The sequence below is a fragment of the Zootermopsis nevadensis genome, unplaced genomic scaffold (genome assembly GCF_977971745.1).
Source record: "Zootermopsis nevadensis isolate Lab colony 2312 unplaced genomic scaffold, Znev_1.0 Znev_ptg000021l, whole genome shotgun sequence".
NCBI classification, from domain to species: Eukaryota; Metazoa; Arthropoda; class Insecta; order Blattodea; family Termopsidae; genus Zootermopsis; species Zootermopsis nevadensis.
This window is the reverse complement of record NW_028259153.1, coordinates 11,738,212-11,754,710: the sequence shown is the minus strand read 5'-3', so window position 1 is coordinate 11,754,710 and position 16,499 is coordinate 11,738,212. Positions and strand designations below refer to the sequence as shown.

Genomic DNA, 16,499 nt, shown 5'->3' with positions numbered 1-16,499 from the left:
TTTGTGGGCAAAAGCTCCAGATCAGAAGGAAATGAAGAAGAATGACAAACATGTGCCATAAATAATAACATTAATACAATATAGGTTTCTGAATTTCCTACATATATACATTATTGAGGAAAATTTTATTTTATTTTTACATACACTACTACAATTGTTGTGATTCAGGATAACAAAATTAATAAAAATTTGATGTCTTGTATCTTGAACTTACTTTTCCATCATTGATTTCAAGGGAGAGAGCTGGGTACCCATTAGGCTCTGATACACTCAGTAGCACTCCTGTATTCTCTGAGGTACGGAACTCTAGCTGCAACTCCAACTGTGAACCAACATGGAACTTTTCCTCTAGAATAAGAAAAAGAATTGCAAGAAGCAATTTCTGCATTGTGTGCACTTACTTGACAGATCAAATAACTGTAACATGTGTTACACAATACTTCATACTTTGGAGTAAGTTTCATACTAAGTTTTGCTTCTTATGTGTGCTAGCTGTTTTAATGATGTGTACTGGACACTGAGTTTAACATTAATGATAATGAAAGACAAGATAAATGGAAATAAATTTGTCCCTGTACCATCAAGAGCCTGACCTGATTGATGGGATTCTGAGCATACATATAGGTTTGTTACAAGATCCACTGCAAATTTCATGGACAAAACCTATTACAATATATAGGTTTAAATCAACATGAATGGAATTTAACTCCATTACCAGTAGATTTACAGACAATTCGATTTTTGCATATGTTGAAACAATACATATGACTAAGAATTTGTTGCCACAACATGGTGTAGACTGATAAATAGACTGGCAAAGTACACATTTTCATATCAGAGAAAATAGACAGTTTATTATAATGTGATAAAATATTCCAAGATGATCAGACTGGCCAATTTGGAGCAGCACTACAACATATCAGAGATCATCTTTGTGACCACAATTTATTTGAATTATGTCTGAATTTGACATGATTCATTATCCAAGAAGAATTTTATTACTTTTAACTGTTGTGAACATTAGTATTATATATGTATGATCTGAGGTATTCTATAGCTTTTTATACTGCATATAGACAAATGAAGATATGTAATGAAAGCAAGCTCTATTAGGTCTTATCCAAGCATCCAGTATTAGATCTCTGATAGTATTAGAGCCAAAGAGGATAACATTTGCTCTGAACCACATAGGATTATTATATAAATAAATTATATAATCTCCAGGATCTAGTTTAAGTTTTCTCATACAAAGAATATCATCACTCTGTCTACCTCTCTTCAAAGTCTTCTCCATAGAATATTTATATTTTCTTTTAACAAGTTAGTATAGTAGTTGAATGGCTGGTTGGAACATGACAGTCAGTGATACAACAATAATATATGATGAAATGAAAAGCAGGTACTATGGGTCCTTTGCAGTAAGGTGCTATTTTAGCTTATATCTGGGAATACTGCAGTAAACTCACGTAAAGATACTTACCATAAACTGCATAAGCATCACCAGGAAAATATGAACCCTTCTCCACCAAAGGAAAGCACTGTCCCACTTTATGTCCTGATAAGTTCTGGCTTTGCTGATTTATTGCCAGTCCTCGCAGACATCCCTTGAAGCCTTCCAGTTTTTGTAGCTGTAAGACACCATGTCCTTGGTTACAGAAAACTTTGTACTATTAACATATGAGCCAGCATACTGGAGTGTATTTCCTTTTATATATGAAAATCAGAAGATATGCCAACTGTAAGGTTATCTTTAAGATATGTTGAACACTTTGTGGCATCCACCATCAGGGCAGAAGTGAAGATGAAGGTGATAGGTTTCCTCTGAAATGTTGGTAACTATCTAATAGATAACCTAATAGACCAGAATGTAAATAAGGGATTACTTGCATATAGTAATTTTGATTTCAATAGAAATATGAATAATTGTATTGATGGTGAAGATCAGTAGTTGGTATGCTTAAGTCTCACTGAAAATGGCTTAGTTATTAGCAGGTCACCTGTTTAAAAACCACATGATGCAAAGTTGATTATTGTGTACATAGTAAAAATGTAAATAACACAAAATGTTTACTAGATGTTTCTCTGTATTTTAATCTTTAAATGACTCAGACATGCAAATTAATTTAGAAGTTATGATATTTTCTTTTTGTCCAGAGCTACAAGTAGGTAAGGAGCAGACAAAGAGTCCTCAGGATGACTATTTCCAGCCTCATCATTAAATAAAAGCCAAAGAAGAACATTTAACAGCCATGCAGCATGGCTTATGTGCAGTCTAGTTGACTGTGTCACACAGATTTCCATTAACTGTTACCCTCATAGTTAAAAGTCCAGCTGGCAACCCCATAGTATAAGAGTTTATAATTACAATTCTAGGAATTAAATTCAGATTTAAATTACAATACATTTGTAGAACATTCAATGGTTTTTTTTGCATGCAATGAGTTTTTGGAGGATGGCACTAAAAGAATTAAACATCAAAAGTAAAATATAAAAAGGATCTATTACAAAAGCTGTTTACTGCCACAAAGTAACATTTTCTCCAATAAAGCCATACGTACCAATAGGTCTGGCAGAAGTATCCCATTTTCTGGAACTCCACCCACATACATGGTATTGCCAAAGTTGAGCTTCTTGGGGTATCGTTTGCGTCGCTTAGGTTTATTTGAGTCAACAATCATCATAATCCTGTTTCCTTCCCGATTCAACACAACACGATGCCACAAACCATCATTTAAGTCCTGAGTGTCTTGAATATCTAGTTTAGGCTCCCCTTTAACTATAAGCAGATGGAGTCGCTTGTTTCGGAGTTGCAACAATATATAATGCAGCTTCTTTCCTTTCCCGCCCTATGAAACAAAAGAAAGTGCAGCATGGTGCCTGTGTTTCATACTATCTCTGGAAAGATAAAGAATCTCAGAATTCATACTTTTCTTTATTATAAGTTTTTTTATTAAATCAGAGAATGGCTTATTTTAAGTGTAACAAATAAGAGTAAAAATCTGCTTTTACAGGTCTTTTTGTAGAATGTCCTCTAACACGCAATTTTAAAACATTTTGCGAGACAATTGAAAACAGCTGTATGTACAGTAACTTCCAAACAAAATAAATGCAATGGCAGCTGCACATTGCTAAATGACACAACAGAGGATCCTCTTTATTAAATTCATTACATTTGATCAAAAAAAGGCATCAGTTATGTTATCTCAATTATGTTAAATGAAGACCGATAAAACACAGACAGAAGTGACAGGATTGGGATATGGTACAAAAAATTAACATTTGTGATACAATACACTAAAATCTCTAGTTTATGAAGTCCTCAATAAAAGTCTTTGGTGGTGGTAAAGTTGTCCCAGGTTATGAATAAAGTATCACAATGGAGACTGGAGGTATAGCAGTATGCATTCTTAACCTCAGCACCAAATGGAGTTGAATGGTCAGGTTCATTACCCAGCTGCTTTATCCTAGGCAAAAGATACCATTGTACATGGCACCCATTAAACAGAAGAATGGGTGGGCCCCAGAGCCATTATGGTTGGTGAAGAGAAAAATCATTGCTGTGCCAGAAATAAAACCCTGCACATCCAGCTCAAGTGTAGTCACTATACTGAATGAACCACGACTAAAAATATTTAAACCCCTAAATTATATTATAACTCGAATGTCAGATTTGTTGTATGAGTGTATTACTGTGCAATCAGCTTTTCCACAGTTTTATTCCAAACCAGAATATGCCTTTATCTCTACTTAAAATAGTAGGAAGTTTGAAAATTCAGCATGACAGTTAACAGAAACAAGCAAATCAAACAATGGGATTGTAATTCTATCACAGTAATAAAATTTACTTACCGGTAATAAGAAGAGGAGGCCATTTGGGTACAGGGTCCGAAAATCCAATTCAACAGTGAAATCTCCAGCCTGAAGCACACTTTTACGTTGACGAATCTGAACGTGACTGTGAGGGGAATCTCCAAATTTGGCAGCTCCAGGCTCTAAGGAATAACTTGGTCCCTTGTGACACTCTTCCACTGGACCATTCCCTCCTTCCCCTCTTCGTGGTGATAGTAGAACTGAGGGTGATGGACTGCCTAGGGGGTAGCTTTCTACAATGCTAATTGCGTCCAGTCGTCCTATTCCCACATGTTCAAATGATATTGGGTGATCCAGCTGGAGCAGTCTGTGAAAACAAACCACATATTGCAGAATTAAAAGTCGACAACACAGGGGCATAAATAGGAGCTACAAATGCAAAGTGATGTAAAATGCTTTTATTACCGGCAAACAACATCAGAAGAAGATAATATTCCAAAGGGAATCTTAATTTCTGTTTTCCATTAAGTTATTTCACTTAAAATTCCTCTATTACAGCTAAATAAAATTCCCTACCTTAACATCCACATTCAAATGTACAGATTATTAAAATGTGATAATCCTGTTGATAAAATTCTGAAGAGTATGGGTCCCACATTACAAAGTTTAAATAAAGACCATTGCATGCAGACAGAATGCAAACACTGTAATAATTATGGGCAATGAAATATGCTTTCATCACTGTAATCCAGGCTGTAACATTAGTCACTACAAAACTGAAATACCATGAAAAGTTGTTAAGAGGAGTTTCTCTCCATGATCTACAAAACACAAAGTTAATCTTCTGGCAGAAATTACTTTTCGCAAGTTACAACTGACACTGAAGTCTGAACCTTTTCTCCAACAGACTATATAGACTACTGAGGAAATTCCTTCAGGGGAAAATATTTTGCAGTGATGAAAATAACAGCCCTCTGAGTCACAGAGCTGGAACTGCGCAGGTGTGGCCATGATGTGTCACTATGTGTTACAGCACACTCACCAATCACAGACTGAACAAACAACTTACCGAGATCTCCCTTAGCTTCATAACATACTTGTCAAGTTCTTCCCATAGCACTCTATTAGCAACATAAAAAATGCATGTTTTGCTGCCAAGTTCCTGGAAAATCATTCTGATGTACAATGACACTGTGGGTCTCAGGATCTCCCCCACCCCCTCACATGTGAATCACATAGACATAAATCATCTAAGCATTAGAACTTCAAATCTCTCCTTTAGTCAACTTACTATCCAAATTGTATCATTATATGTGTATTTTAAAAGCTTGGGAAAATGCAAAATAATAAAAACTTTGTACTCTGAATTCAGCATAAGGGAAACCATATAACTATAAACCCATGTTGTATATGCAGCAATTGATAATAGTATAAATTTATTTATTTATTTAATTATGCTTTTTTCAGTATTTCACAGTATATAGTGTCAAAATAAGAGTATAAAAACTACAATCTAAGAAATTCTGAACTTACTGGTCATTGAATATTACATCTTTTATAGTTCCAATAAGTGGGACTGGTGATGCTTTGAGGGCAGTGCTGGTGAAATTGGATGGAACTCCTCCAAAATACAGTCCACCTGAAGGACCTGGTGCACGTACAACAGTGGCTCCCTTTGGTAAGGTCACAGTGTCCTGAAGTTCATCGTCAATTCTTAGCTCAAGTCGACGACCTGTTTTTGTCACTGATAGTGAATGGAACTTCCCATCATTAAAATGCTTCTTAGGAGACAAGGTAACACCACCACGTCCAGCATTTAACTGCACGTTAAGTGTTCCATCTACCAAAGAAACAGAGTAGAAACTTTGACCTGGTTCTCCATCCCTGAACAAAGAAATGACATACTGCTGAGAAAAGTACTGTCATGTTTTTCTCACATAAACAAACAAAATATTTATATATGTAATGAGTGTTATATTACCACCTGCAAATTTCTAACATTAGTTCTGTTACTGCTGCATTTGACTGTAATCAAATGTCCATGCATTACCATATACTGTGAAATTCAATTTTAATTAATTTTTTCATTTGCTGCAGCATTTTACTTCATGCCCTCAGCTTAAAATTTTTTTTGCTGGTCTGCATAGTGCTGCCATCTAGTTTGAAAAAGTGTATAAATATTACATGGCTAAAATACAGTTGAAAGTTGTGTCTTTTGAGCACAATATTGATAATTATGGAAATATTTCTCAATTTGAAGAACTTACAAGACTGTAAAAAAAACGTGTTCTGTAAATATACTTTTTTGGTATGTATCTATTTCTTGTTATGGAAAATTTGTTTTAATTAAATACCTTTCAAGAAAATTAAATTCCTAAATGAATGTTCAAAGAACAGAACTTTCATGAAGAGTTACTATGGTTTTCTTTAGGTTGGCAAAGTCATAAATTGGTGCAGCCTATATTACGAGGCTCGTCCACAAAGTAAGTTTCCCTGGGGCCGTTTACAGAAACAAAACACAATTTCCTGGAAATATTTATTGCAACAGATACAGCAAGTGTCCAGCTATTTTTCAACATATTCGCCACCGGAATTGAGACATTTGTCATACCGTGGGACCAACTTTTGAATACCTGTGTCGTAGAAGTCTGCCGCCTGGGATTGGAACCACTGTGTGACAACCATCTCCGCCTCTCTGTCATTCTCAAAACGCTGACGCTGACCGGACAGGAATTTCTTGAGGTGTAGGAAAAGATAGAAATCACTGGGAGCGAGGTCCGGGCTGTAGGGTGAATGATTAAACACCTCCCAGCTGAACTCCTGCAGGAGACTTGCTGTCCGTCGAGCCGTGTGCGGCCTAGAGTTATCGTGCAGGAACAACAATACCGGCACTAAGCATCCCGCGCCGCTTGTTCTGAATGGCCCGTCGCAATTTCTGCAGTGTTTTGCAGTAACGCTCAGCATTCACAGTCTCACCTCTGGTCAGGAAGTCGACGTGGAGAACGCCCCGTCTGTCCCAGAACACTGTGCACATCACTTTCCGCGCCGACAACGTCTGCTTGAATTTCGTCTTACAGGGAGATCCACTGTGAAGCCAATGCATTGACTGCTGCTTGGTTTCTGGGGTAATGTGTGCAATCCACGTTTCATCACCTGTGATGATCCGGTCCAGAAACTCGTCGCCGTCATCATGGTACCGCTGCAGAAATGTCAATGCTGACTCCATGCGCTTTGTTTTGTGTTCTGGTGTCAGTTGCTTTGGCACCCACCTGGCGCACAATTTCCTGAACAACAGGTGCTCCGTGACAATTTCGTGCAACAAGGAGCGGGAAATCTGCGGGAAATGACTGCTGAGTTCCGTAATTGTGAAGCGACGATTATCCATAATGCGTTCTCGCACAAGCTCCACAAGGTCGTCTGTAATGATGGATGGCCTCCCACTGCGCTTCTCATCATGCACACTTTGTCGACCTGCTGAAAATTGTCTGTACCAGCGACGCACCATCTGCTTGCTCATGACGTTAGGCCCATAGACCCGGCACAGCTGACAATGAATTTCGATCGGCGCTATGCTCTGTGCATTCAAAAACTTTATCACTGACCGCACTTCACAGTCGGCGGGAGCTGAAATAAGAACCTCCATCTTCAACAGCTGCAACGATGCTACTGTGAGAACGCGGGAAGTACCGTTAGTGCATGTGCCATGCTACGTCATTGCTCTATCACGTACGCACAGTCACTTCGTGCAATATAAGGTATTGCTAGATGTGGGACGAGTGGGAAACTTACTTTGTGGACGCGCCTCATAGTATAATAATTAAATACAATGTAGTATTTTATAATTATTATTGTGTATGAGAATGTTATATGAAGAATATGTGCATAACATAAAATGTTGCTCCTACACATTGTGCAAGAAGTAATTTTTCTGCACACATTTTTTATTTACGCAGTACTTATTAAGTTGCAACCAAAACTACTGTCCACAGATCACGAGAAAAACCCTGCTGGGGGAAGTCGTTTCTGGTGCGGTGCGGAGGGAATGTTACTTATCAGCTGGACTAGAGGGCTGCTATTGGTGGGAAGTGTGATGCGTCAGAGTTTTACACTACTACACAAAGACTGAAAACATGAAGCAGTTAAGAGTTGCGTGTAGTGAGTGCACCTCTAATGTGTTCTGCGGGTGTTGCAATAATATTCTAGATTAAATCACTGTGCCACTGTGAGGTAAACTTAAAGCTGTACCCATTTGAACACATGAAAGCCTGTCATCTGTTGTTCGTTCAGTGGTTGTGGAACGAATGCTTTTAGGATGGGTCATCACTCACCGCGAAATGTTGCGCATGCGCATATAACAAATTCCTAGCAGGGATTTTCTCCTGGTCTGCGGACTGTACATGTCTTCTTATAAAGTAGCAGTCTACATTTACTTCCATGAACTAATAGTGTATTTTGTTTAAGAATTTTTTATAATCGCTTTCAGCACCAAAGTTCATAGACATATTAATTTAGAACACAGTTATTGCATTATATGTATACAGATGGGTAGATAGAAATAGTGGAGTATTGTTGTACAACATATTTAAAATTGAAACTCAAACATTTAAATGCAAACATGATAAAATTAAATATGTGACTATCTATAAGAAACAGTCAATTGCTCATATACATGAGATAATTCTGTCATAATTACCTGAATGCTGTTACCATGAGAAGAGCATTAGGTTGCAGTGTTCTGAAAACAAATCCAAAAGATGCATTACGTCGATCAAGAGAATGTGATGGCAGCTGCAGGTGACCTCTGCCATGGAAACTTGCTGTGTCCAGCGTAGAATCTGCACAACCTGCCTCCACACCATAGAACTGTCCACGCAAAGGACTATAACCATCTTGCACTACCTGGATTTCTGCCAGGCAGCCAAGAAATGAGCCAGGCAGGTCTAATTTATTTGAGCCTGTTCCAAGTGAGCCTGGAGGAACTCCTCCAACAAAATACAGGGCATCTGACAGATCAGGCAAAGCTTCCTGACCAGGAGGAGATGTGGGGGCACCATCTCGAGCCTCGCCTTCTACCTTCAGTATGCCTGTGTGATAAAATTAAAAGTAAAAAGGTTGTTTCAGCTAAGATATGTAATATTAAACTTGGAAAAATGGTGTTGACCAGACTATGGTATCTGACAAAAAAATTAGACACAACAAAATAGTTTTTTGCCACAAGGTAATCATTTACCAACACACCTTTCTCAAGTTTCTTCCTGCGATCAAACAACCGACTTGCTTCCACAATAGTCCAATTGCCTGTATTGTGTCTGTCTTGTGATGCCATCTCCAGGCGAGTTTCTCCACCGTACCCCACTCGGAAAAGTACTTTACCATTGCGCAGTGTCAGCGACACATACCTGTCCTAAAACATTATGTTAGGTGCAGAAAAATCACAATAAAGGTGTTGTGATATATTTTAATGTGAATGAGTGTTTCTATATAATTAGTAGTATCATTTACTATTAGTTGTCTTTGTAGTTCAGAATTAAGGAACTTCCATACCTATAAAGCCCAAACTAGGAACCACACATTAGCTATGTAAATGGACATTGCAGAACATTTGGTTAATTATTTTTAAAATTACATCTCATTTACCAACATCTATCAGCATTGTATATGAAGTCTTGTATTAGTTGTATTAACCGTTTAAAAGATAAAAATGTGAATATATCTCATTTTGAAAAGAAAAACTTATAATATCTACTTTCTTTTAAATGCCTTTATATACATAGTGAGAATAATAATGTAAATTAATAATTATGAAATTTAGCAATTCACAAATAGCATAGGTTCTACTAGAACAGATTCAAACTCTGCTCAACTTTTCAGATTTAACCTAAATGTTTTACTATGTCACCATGTTTGTACCTGTTAACACAGAAAATGACTTCGACAATTTGTGGGCATGTTTATTATATATGCATTTGTATGGAAAAATTTGGTTATAGTGTTTCCAGCAATGTTAGAAACACTGAAATATATTAGGATAACTATATTATAATATATTAAAGAGAAACAATGTTATGCAGAAAAGAGAATGTACTCTGCAGCAGGGCCACTTGCTGATGCATGTGAACTTACAGTGACATTTGGATTCACAGCAAGGAAGAGAAGGGCATTTTCATCCAGAGTTCGGAATTTAAGAGAGACGCTGAAGGCATATTTGTTGTAGGGACCAGAGCTGGGGCGATGCAGTACTGCATAGCCTTCACCATTGAATCGAAATGTTAATTCATCTTTAGTCTGCTCTCCACTGCAACACAAAACAAGAGGTGCTCAAATTTGCAAAATGTTTTTATAAACTGTAGGCTACATTGGGTCAAGTACTCTTAAGACTATGATCACTGGTAGAACACACAAATATGTACAATTGAGATTTATGCAGGAAACGCAATTACATAATTCAATATACTACACCTATTTACACAAATTTCTTTTCCTGCAAATCGTAACAAACATCCTGACCCTGTACATAATTTTGAAATCTATTACCATCATACTACATTCTAATATGCAATGCCAGGTGCAACTTAGAGCCTTACATCAAGATACTAAAAACATATATGGCAATTCAGTAGTAGACAGATAACTGGTAGTGGCAACCTTAAAACTTTCCGACCAAAAATATAACAGAAAATTGAGTTCCTCTTCATTTGTCCCAGAATGACATAAAGCAAATAAGTTCTAGTTAGGTATGTGTGAACTATAAGAAATTGTTTTTAATTAAATTAAATCTAAACAGCCAAATTCAAGCAAAATGAAAAGCCTGACAAATTAAATCCTTATTATTATGTCATTACCTTAAAAACCACAAGCTATAGCTGCCAAGAATCAGTTTTTTTGCTATGACTTACCGGTTTCACAAATGTCATACTTTCACAATACTACTGTTGATATTATGTGCATTTTGTCTCATTTACATAAATTGATACATAAATTATTATAAGAAAGACTGCCAATTTAAGTTGCTGTCATTTCAGGCCATCACAATTTATATGAGTCTCATCCAAAGGCTATATACAGTAAATATGCACATATAATAGAAGGAAACAAATGTGAAACAGGCATGCAATATATGCAGAATAATATCCAGTATAGTGTCTAATTGTAAAAGTTAAGAACTACAAACATATTAGCAGGTGCTGACCTCTGTATGCAGGCAGCACATCCAGCAAAACCCTGGGAAGCAAAGTTCCACAGTCCAATCACATGTCCATCTAACACCACTCTTTGCAAACATCCTGCAAGCCCCATACTTTTGGTCTTCAAAAGTGGTGGTCCAGGTGTTGATACTGGGGGCAATCCTCCTATCCACAATACATCTCCAGGTCCCACATCTAATCTGCCAAAACCAGCTGTGGAAGAATTTTTCACTGGAGTACCACTTTCAAGAGAAGAGCCCTCGGGCAGGACATGTGGTTTGACTGAAAGTTTTGCTATGTTGCTTTTCCTGAAAAGAAAAACATCTTAATTTAAATCTGATTGATTCTTAGGTTATATAATGGAATTATTTTGATTGAAGAGGTTTTGTAATGTCACATGGCAAGAAGAGAAGTTTATAAAGAAGGAAAAAAGTACAGTATTACCAGTCATATTCCACCAAATTATTTTACTTTAACTTTAGAATATACCATTTTTTTATGAATGTAAAGCATGGCCTTCTAATACATTATACTGAATTTAAAGAATTAAAAACACATTTAGAGATTGTCACTTAGCATAAATACTACAGCAAAATATTAGGATTACATATTTCTTGCTTTGAGCTACATATGAATGGAACAAAATCATCAACAGAAGATTAATTAAGGCACATTAAAATATTCTGGAATGATATTAACAAATTAAAATTGCTTTCATGAGGAAACTGAGACCAGACTAAATTCAGGGAATGCTTGCTACCATGCAGTTCACAGTCTTCTGTCTTCCCATCTGCTATCTAAAATCCTAAAGATTAAAATATATATAACTACAAATTTACCTGTTGGTTTTGTATGGGTGTGAAATATGGTCTCTCACATTATGGTAAGAACACATATTCAAGGTGTATGAGAACAGGGAGCTTTGGAAAATATTTGGAGTTAAGAGGAATGTAGAGACAGGAGGCTGAAAGAACTGCACATTGAGAAGCTCCATAATTTATGCTGTGCAACAGATATTATTAAGGTGATAAAATCAAGGAGGATGAGATGGGTGGGGAATCTAACATACATGGGAGGAATTAGGGTTCTGAAAAGTGGCCTGGAACATATGAAATTTAATATACCACTGCCACATAACTAACCTGTCTATCTGAATATTATACCAGTTTCTTTCCTCAGCTGACTTTCCAGGCTCAAGTTTAAGGGGGTGTTGTACTTCTCCTGCGCCACCCCCAACATCCCATAAAAAGCGAACGTGCTGAGCAACCATTTCCACTGCAATGAAGTCTTCCTAGAAAAACAAGAAACGCTATTCAATTCACACAGTACTGCAGACACTAAATGAAATTATAAGAAGTTATACAAATGTAATTCTCTCTTTATATAAAACACTGTGCAGCAATATTACATATTCTCTTTAAATTGTAATCTAAAATTATTTGGATCATAACAGCAAACAAGGGCTTCAATGTATTTAGTGAAAATAAAATCTCCTCTGTCCTCAAATGATTTAGCTATATTGAAGTCCTCCAATGTTGATTAGGTTAATATTACACAAAAACTTAATCTCTATGGTTCTAACCTGTTTCAATCTCTTTTAGTCTGTACAAATTTCTGGTCAGTGTGTCAAAATAGTAAATAAGTATGTTTTGGTGTAGCATACCTTAACATTCTCTAAAATTATCCAATTCCAAGTTATATAGCAGTGTAGTAGTATTTACCAAATATAAATAATGTTGAATTAAAATATTAGTTTAAAATAGTTTTAACCTTTATCAGTCATGTGTCATGGCTTACATGCAGTCAACCTGGCCATGTGCTGCAGTACCATTCTAAAAAATCATTAACCTTACAGTTAAAGTCTGGCCAGCAGCCCTGTAGTATGGGGTTTAAGCCTCATATTTCCATATGATGACGGTTGTTCTGAAACACTTTCTACAAAACAATCTCACTTGTTTATTCTTTTTAATTTTATTTATGGAAGAATGCAATTGAAATTCTTTGTGAATCTTAATGTTACGAGTCTTCCACTCATTAACAACCTGTGGACCATATGTAGAAATCTACTGGGTCATGGTTTGCTCACTACTGATGAGAATTGTGATATTTCATTCAAAATTTCTGAACTTTTTGCACATTATTTTGTGTATTTTATTTTATTTATTTACTTCACTGACACTTAATTTTTTAAATTGTCATGAAAAATAGAAGCATACCAGCCACACTGAATATAGGTATAATATGTCACTTTATAATGCAACCTGATAGTCTATTGTAGGCAGACATGATATGTGTTATTGAAGAATATAATTTATTTTTTGTTGTAAAAGAGCAAGAAAATGGTAATGGTGAAAACCTTTATGGTCATGTTTGCAAAATAAATTTAAAATATCATTTATTAGAGTGCTTCTCACACTATTTACCTATTAACAGTGTATGAATGTTTTACATAGAATGTCAAAGAATCAATCAGCATGCACCCTGTTAAATGCTTACAGTGGTGCTGCTGGGAAGATACAGAATTAATGCATCTTTCTGGTTTGCACCACTGTCCAGTGCATAATCTATGACAAGCAATGTTGTAGTGCTGGGCTCCAGGTTGCTTGGACGAAATGATCGTACACAGCCTTCACTCACATTCACACGACTTGTTATAGACAGATGTATCTGCAAAATAAATTATGAATATTTACTTATTATGATAATTTAATACAGTAAGCCTCTAAGCTTTACTCTCTCAATTGTATCAGGGGTTACCATCTTTCAAGATTGGAGCCATACTCACCCTTTCATGTCAACTTGTCGACCGCCAAGTTATAAATGAAAACAATTTATTGAAACTTTATGGGAATTTATTACGAATGCTATGCAAGCAGCATAATACAATACTCATTTATTTTTTTAAACAACTTTCTAGATTTGTTACTTTTATTAAGTAACCACTAAAAATTATGCAAATATTTAACTTAGGTGGTAGCTTTTTCATTGTGCAGTGTGATACAATATTCTAAAAATGTATATAGGCTGCACAAAACACAAAGACAGGCTGAAGACTGAGAACCCCTAGACTGTATTATTTATTTTTATGTTGCATTCATGTGTTTGGAGTATAGGATCACTTTCTCTAAAATCAGATATAACTGATATAAGACCAATATTGATATTTTTATGTTACACTGATTGCAATGGGCTGTCCACATAGTAATTCTGTAATCATATTGTAATAATAAGTTAGGTCTGTGAAAGTACAAATGTGTGTTTGGTACATACTCCATTAGCAGCATGACGTGCTTGAGTAATTTTATTGCGCAGTTCCTGTAGACGTGCTGCCATAGTATCATTCCACTGCTGGAATTTACGATTCCTCTCAACAGCGTCTTCTGACAGTCTAGACAGAAGAGCCTCAGACTTCTGAATATTTTCCTGTGATGATGTTACTGCAACAGTTTCATTAATATTATCCCTTCACAATCTGGAATTTCTATTTTAGAGTATGTTCAATGGTGAATCATAAGAATTAAAAAATATACTAAAATGATTATCCTTGCTTTACTGCTTTTGGGAATGTGGTAACCTAAAGAACAGATGCTGGCCCCAACATACCAACAATATAAAGTTTGATATCTGACCACATTCAAAGCTGTTGTCAACCCCCACATCTGATAAGGTTAAAATTTATTTAACAGCAACCACAGTGCTTCATCATCAACTTAAACTGTAAGTCCACTCTTTTAACAATCATGCTGCCTGTTAATTATGAACTGTGCATTTATAGTAGTTTGCAGAATTATTGCAATGTGGAAAAACTAGACTTATGTGTTAACAATAAAAATTATTTTTGTATAGTAAGTCCTGCCACAAATATACTCCATAGATAAGTAGATCATTGCACTATAGAATTCATAATGATTTCATATCAGAAGCTCCCATTTTTCCTGTAAACTGAATGGAAAGTTTTCTAGATAAAATGCAGTGACAAACTTACTGTGATTTATGACAGCATTCACTTGGAAATCTGAGCTCAGTTGTTCTAGACGAGGGCGTAGTTCATTCTTCACATTGCTGCTGATCATATCAGCTTTCACCTGAACTTCATCCATAGAATCACTGATCTTCTCAGCCTTTTGAAGTACATTCTGTATTGCTAATTGTGCTGAAATTGTTAACGAATAACTAACATTACAGTTTATAATTCTGATGGCTACTGATATAAAATAAATTTCCAGGATCAAATTACTTCTCCTATTTACTTAAAAATTAAAAAGATGGCACCATATCAGTAAAACAAAATTTTCACAATTTTAATGGGACTGAGAATAAAAATATATTAAAACAACCCCAACATGAATATATTTATTTAATAAAGCTAAAATTGGAACAGTAAGAACACTGAAATAATATATCATACTGTACTAGGACACATTTACAATGAATATGTCTTAAAATGTTATTTGCCCAAGTAAGTTTACACCTCATTTCACTACTTCAGTCTTTCATTATCAGTATTTAAGTAAATAGTGTTTTTGTCACTTGCTGACTTAACAACACCAGTACAAAATGTGTGAGACAAAACACCTAGTTAAATTTCCCTCACACAATATATAGAGCTAGCTTTACCCTCTTTGTTATCCAATTTCTGCAACTGATGAGAAATATTATTGTCAGCTTTTGCAGCTTTAGCCAGGGTATCTCTAACATTCTTCACTTCCTCTTTATGTTCCTCCAAATTCATCTTCAACTCTTCTACATGATCAGCCTTCTGTTCTGCATGACTCAACAGCCTTGTAGAATTAGTCAATATAATGCTTGCCCGATCAACCAGCGAGTCCTGAACTACACTTGGATGTGCCTGGAAACAGATAAAATGTTTGAAGGATAAAACATGGTAACATGGAACAGAGAGAATAAAACCAAGATCAGAGAGAAATAAAAATCAGCTTTAAATTATACAGAGTCACGGAACACACAAAGGCAATAGACATTTGATTGATGTAAGTACAATAATCCCACCACATTCTGTCAATTCTCTTTTATAACATACATATATAAATGCATATAACCAATTTATATATAATTTATTTAGCACTAGTGTTTCTTCAATCAGCTGTCCAAAAAGGATAAGAACATCAACTAAACTGTTTAGAGGTTACAAGGTTTGCACTCATCACTTTTGGAATATGTGACAACCTGAAATATTAAATTACAGTTATTACCTAATGAAGATAATTTGCTGAAGTTCTGCCTACACAGAACTAACTGGACACTTTGTAATCAAAATATATCATAATAATGAGTCACGCAGTGATTGATAATAAACTAACCTCATTAACTAATCTGTGAAGTATACAAGAAAATATGAGTACAAAAGTACACATAATTGACATGTCTGTACATCATATTCCATATCTCCTGGACATAACTCTGAACAAAAAAACTGTATAAGACAACAATGTTTCTTCTAGTGATAACAATCCAGGAAGAATAATGCAGAATCATAAGGACTAC

The 16,499-nt window shown here is 35.7% G+C and overlaps 1 protein-coding gene across 1 annotated transcript in view; it reads right to left on the bottom strand.

Annotated features, from left to right (window-relative positions):
• wb (wing blister) overlaps window positions 1-16,499 on the bottom strand; it is a 152,714-nt gene that overhangs the window by 4,806 nt on the left and 131,409 nt on the right. Inside the window, exons 33-46 of the mRNA XM_022058527.2 lie at window positions 15,612-15,843; window positions 14,980-15,147; window positions 14,265-14,431; window positions 13,491-13,661; window positions 12,137-12,285; window positions 11,000-11,302; window positions 9,934-10,105; window positions 9,049-9,214; window positions 8,504-8,894; window positions 5,344-5,694; window positions 3,850-4,177; window positions 2,559-2,846; window positions 1,481-1,628; window positions 215-348 (exon numbers count right to left, since the gene is read on the bottom strand). Of these exons, the coding sequence (XP_021914219.1) occupies window positions 215-348; window positions 1,481-1,628; window positions 2,559-2,846; window positions 3,850-4,177; window positions 5,344-5,694; window positions 8,504-8,894; window positions 9,049-9,214; window positions 9,934-10,105; window positions 11,000-11,302; window positions 12,137-12,285; window positions 13,491-13,661; window positions 14,265-14,431; window positions 14,980-15,147; window positions 15,612-15,843 (3,168 nt within the window). The remainder of the gene's footprint in view (window positions 1-214; window positions 349-1,480; window positions 1,629-2,558; window positions 2,847-3,849; window positions 4,178-5,343; window positions 5,695-8,503; window positions 8,895-9,048; window positions 9,215-9,933; window positions 10,106-10,999; window positions 11,303-12,136; window positions 12,286-13,490; window positions 13,662-14,264; window positions 14,432-14,979; window positions 15,148-15,611; window positions 15,844-16,499) is intronic.